General features: G+C 33.7%; 1 protein-coding gene across 4 annotated transcripts in view; it reads right to left on the bottom strand.

Annotated features, from left to right (window-relative positions):
* Positions 1-6: 6 nt before the first annotated feature.
* LOC117117310 (uncharacterized oxidoreductase YjmC-like) overlaps positions 7-4,441 on the bottom strand; it is an 11,111-nt gene continuing 6,676 nt past the window's right edge. For 3 of the 4 annotated variants that reach the window (XM_033261574.1, XM_033261571.1, XM_033261572.1), the window contains 7 exons: positions 4,072-4,170; positions 3,246-3,311; positions 3,075-3,155; positions 2,678-2,785; positions 2,265-2,360; positions 1,852-1,962; positions 7-1,193 (listed from right to left, as the gene is read on the bottom strand). In XM_033261574.1, the coding sequence (XP_033117465.1) occupies positions 1,146-1,193; positions 1,852-1,962; positions 2,265-2,360; positions 2,678-2,785; positions 3,075-3,155; positions 3,246-3,311; positions 4,072-4,170 (609 nt within the window). In that variant the 3' untranslated portion in view covers positions 7-1,145. The remainder of the gene's footprint in view (positions 1,194-1,851; positions 1,963-2,264; positions 2,361-2,677; positions 2,786-3,074; positions 3,156-3,245; positions 3,312-4,071; positions 4,171-4,441) is intronic. The other variant, XM_033261573.1, reaches the window with a different exon arrangement.

Here is a 4,441-nt window from a genome sequence, read left to right as displayed (position 1 = left end):
CTTTTAACCCTTTGTGACTTAAGATATAAGTATTACCCTAACACCACAGCAAAACAGATGGAACACATACCCATAGCATATCATAAAAATATGCATCAACACATGTGTAACCCAGGTACCAATTGATAGCATACTCCATGGTGAAGAGACAATGTAGATATAGTGCCTTGCCGAAGGGTACGAGCATGGCAAATGTACAACCCTGATGTTTTGGTTAGAATCCAGGACTCTTGTTGTACCACTTGCTTCAATGTATTAGAATTAATGACTTAAAATACCTTCATGCAAACTAGGCTTCAAAGCTCTTCACATCATTTCTGGATGCTACACATGGAATACAGTACATCCTTAGCTCTAGCTCCCTGGGGAAAATTCTATATATAATGTTGCAGTAAGCAAAATTATATATAGAATATATATATATTGCATTATATTGCATTTTGTGCAGGGGTCCCAAGTCTCCTAAATATTGGGACGGACTCCCACAAGCAAGCAAGATTCTCCCGGAAGATTACCCATCTCCTGCAAATTCATAACATTTGCATGTTTTTACTACTTTATTATCAATTGTCTCATGGAAGTCAGTGCCGATGGGTATGACCATATGCAGCAAAATAAAATAAAATATGTTAAGAAAGCTCATTATTTTATCCAGATCTCCCAGAAGCTCCGGACAACCGGAGACTCCTGCTAAAGACGCAAATGAAACTCACAAGGAGGGATTGAACCCCGACCTAAAGGTTGAGAACTAATCTGCATCCACTGTGGCACCTACAGGCAGTTAATACATTTTATTCCATTTTTAAGTAAACATACTGTATATTATGTATCATTACACAACAATTAAAATCTTTGTTACAAGGCCTTGAAACTATCTGGATTAAATTTTGATTTCAGGACTATTATTCTACAATAATACATAATACTGTGGCATCTACAGGCAGTTAATATGTTTTATTCCATTTTCAAGTAAATATGAATAAAATATTATTCACGCCAATTAAAATCTTACAAGGCCCTAAAACCATCTGGATTAAATTAAGATTTCATGATTATTAATCTACAATAATACATTTAGCCTTTGAAGGATACATAAGCATACCAGCATAAAAGTAAAAAAATATTGTCTCAATAGTCTGAATGGATTATTTTGTTTTAATCTGCTCAACTTTCAAGTCAGTAGCTAGAGTGTTCTGTAAAAAAATATTTTTAAAAATATAGTAAAACATTTATTTCAAGCTCCCATATTGTAAGCATGTACAGTATTTTGAGAGATTGAATTATCAAAAATCATGATATTTTGTTTATACTTACTTGCCAATTCAATGACGGCACTGGAAGAAAACCCAATTTACTATTCAAATAAACTAAAAACTCAATGCAAGCAGTGTTCTCATTTAATCATAATAGTAAAAATAATAATATTAAGTATGTATAAGTTCTACTGTTTTCTCTACTCTCTCCGTTCCACGCGCCTCAGGATATTGGTTAAGTAACAATTATTGTTGTGTCTTCTTAATAATGTAATAATAATAATAATAATAATAATAATAATAATAATAATAATAATAATAATGTCTTCTATGGCCCATAATGCAAGAAAGTTGCCTCTATGCACTTAACATGAACAAAAAAAATATAACCATGAAATATCCTAAATACTACAAAGAAAACTACTGGCCTAACAGGCAGAAGAATCATTTTCATTGCTCTGTTCTCCAGCTCTGGAACAGTATTCACAGGGGCTCTAGTGAAAATTATATCTAGCTGGCCTATACAACTATATAACGTCCTGTAACATTTAGCTTTTTGTCTCTTGCGAATTAGACTAATAACAGACAGTGTACTTACAAGGTGATCTACCAGATTTCTGTGGTAGGACAAGCCTCCATCTTTCGCTACCTTTTCAATGTGCTTCCTTTCAGGGTCACCTGCTACAAACACTTCCTTTTCACTATCAGCCTGGCATGAAAGTAAACAAAATTATAAGCATCCTATGATTTTTTTTTCTCTTTCTTTATGAAGCACCACTTCCTATATAGCAAATTTGCCCCAATTTTCTTTTGAAAAGCTAACTTGACCATTTTTTGAGTACCAAGGACAAGTCAACCATATTTCCCTTTAATTAAATGAGAATATTTGATTGATTGCCTGAATGATCAACTAGGCCAGGACCACCATAAAAGACAGTTGAAAAAAAAATACATAATCAAAGTAATAAACAAACAATGAACTTTACTTGTACAAATTTATAAATTGCTTACAGGGGTGGCATTGCGATAATCGCTTAAAAATGATTGCATTCGGTCGGGAAATCCTGGAGCAAAGGCGTCTGGGTTGATGGCTACGAAACATTGTCCCTAAAAAGAACAAGAAATATGTTAAAAAACTGAAAACAAATTTGTTAATGAACTGTACACAAAGTCTTCAATCACAAACAGAGTGGAATGGTATTTTTGTTAAAATGAGAATTTACAGTTGATATTTACACAGGTAATGGTAAGCTGTTGAAATCTTAATGCATAACATAAACCATGGGGTACAAAAGTAAGTACTTTTAAATTATATTTTTCTATATCAGGGGCAGACCCAGCCTGTTAAGAAAGGAGGAGGGTGGGGAGGTGGGGGGCTGTGGTGAATGTGGAACTTTTTAAATTACTATGGGGAATAAACTTACCAGATTTGCCACTCTGTCAGTATCTTTCCATTTCCTAATATGTGGACCATAACTTGCACCTCCCAGAATTCCACAAAAGAGCTCCACCATCATTGCTAATCCATAACCCTATGGCAATGGAATGTAACATATAAAGTCTTGCTTAGTTTTTACTGATTTATGTAATACTATATTTATTTTAAATACCATATGTACAAATACATAGCCCAAGGAAGAACAGTTTTGGCTAAATCTGGGTTATCCAGGATGAAATAAAATTGGATTATCACATTATCATTATTATTATAAACAATATCAATATTATTAATATATTTATTAATAATCGATGTGTATCAAAACATCATCATCATCATCATTACAATTATCATCATCACAACCATTATTAATAATTAAATACCTTGTAACCACTGCAAAGCTCAGTACCCCCAAGTGGCATTAGGCCTCCTCCATTCAAAATAGCCTTTGCATCATTAGATACCTAGAAGAAATGTGTAAATTTATGAACATTATCAACATGAATTTACTGGTATAAGAAAAACAAAAAGATGCTTAAGATGTAAAGACATACCTTTCCTCTGGAGTCTGATCCCCATCCATCTGGTATTGGAAGGCCCTTCCTGTCATTCAACTCAATCTATTTAGAAATGAAATCAAAAGTTATGTATAAAAAAAAAATTACACACAAAAAAAAAACCATAATACTCAATGGCTGCTCGTTCACATGATCCTATTCATAGCATTCATGTAAACAACCAGAGCTCTTCATCATGTTACTTGTCATAAAGCAAACTTTGGATGGGTTTCTTTGGGCTACATTTGCAAAGTAAAGAAGGGGTGGGGGGACTTCGTTTCAAAACGAATGATGTAAATTTTGGGAATTACTACTATACAGTAAATAAAAGTAGGGCCACTGTAACATCAATCTGTATCATGTATTAACTGGCATTAAATCACTTAAAAACTACTGTATAAACCAAGCATGTTTTTAATTTATTTAGTTGCTTTGAAGTTCATGTACTGTGTATGTACTGTACTATCTCGAAAAAAGCCCACGCTATCTTGAAAAGAAGCCCATGGGTTTCTTTTCAAGGCTGATTTTGCCAACAAAAGAGGGGGGGGCTTCAATTCTAGATGGGCTTCTTCTTGAGATTAAGCCCATTGGGCTTCTATTTGAGGTTTGCGAGATACCCCTTCGATATCGTGGTGTTCCTTATGTAAGCTACAGTTTACACAACTTAAATGCTATAAATGTTTAACTTCACTTTACAAAATTGTATCTTACAAAAGAATGTCTCCACTGCCATATATATCACAGAGATCCTATGCACTGGTGATCATATCCCAGAGGTGCTACTTGATCATATATCGTAGATACAATCTGTAGTAGTACCTACCTTTCCTACAGCCACAGCCGAAGTTGCCATATCAAGAACAAAGCTATCATCGCCAGTTGCAGGAGCACCACATGCTATCGGATTTGTTCCAATTGCTGGCTAAATAATTTTAAAAAAATAATAAAACAAGTTATTTGAATGCATCTGAATAATATCTTACAAACACAAAGTTAACACTTATAAAAACTGGGTTCTTGGTTCAAATAGCTCCAGTATTCTACTTGTTATGATACAGTATTAGGTTAAACTAGAAATTGCAAATTGCAAGTGAAGTGCTGTGAAGTACAACTGCATAAAATGTTCTTCGAACAAAATTATTTATGCGAGTCAAGTGAAAATAATGAATAATAAAAATATAACAAATAATATG

Source organism: Anneissia japonica, unplaced genomic scaffold, assembly GCF_011630105.1.
Source record: "Anneissia japonica isolate Jap-2015-1 unplaced genomic scaffold, ASM1163010v1 scaffold287749_len374965_cov195, whole genome shotgun sequence".
NCBI classification, from domain to species: Eukaryota; Metazoa; Echinodermata; class Crinoidea; order Comatulida; family Comatulidae; genus Anneissia; species Anneissia japonica.
The sequence above is the reverse complement of the archived record's forward strand: the minus strand, read 5'-3'. Positions and strand labels throughout refer to the sequence as shown.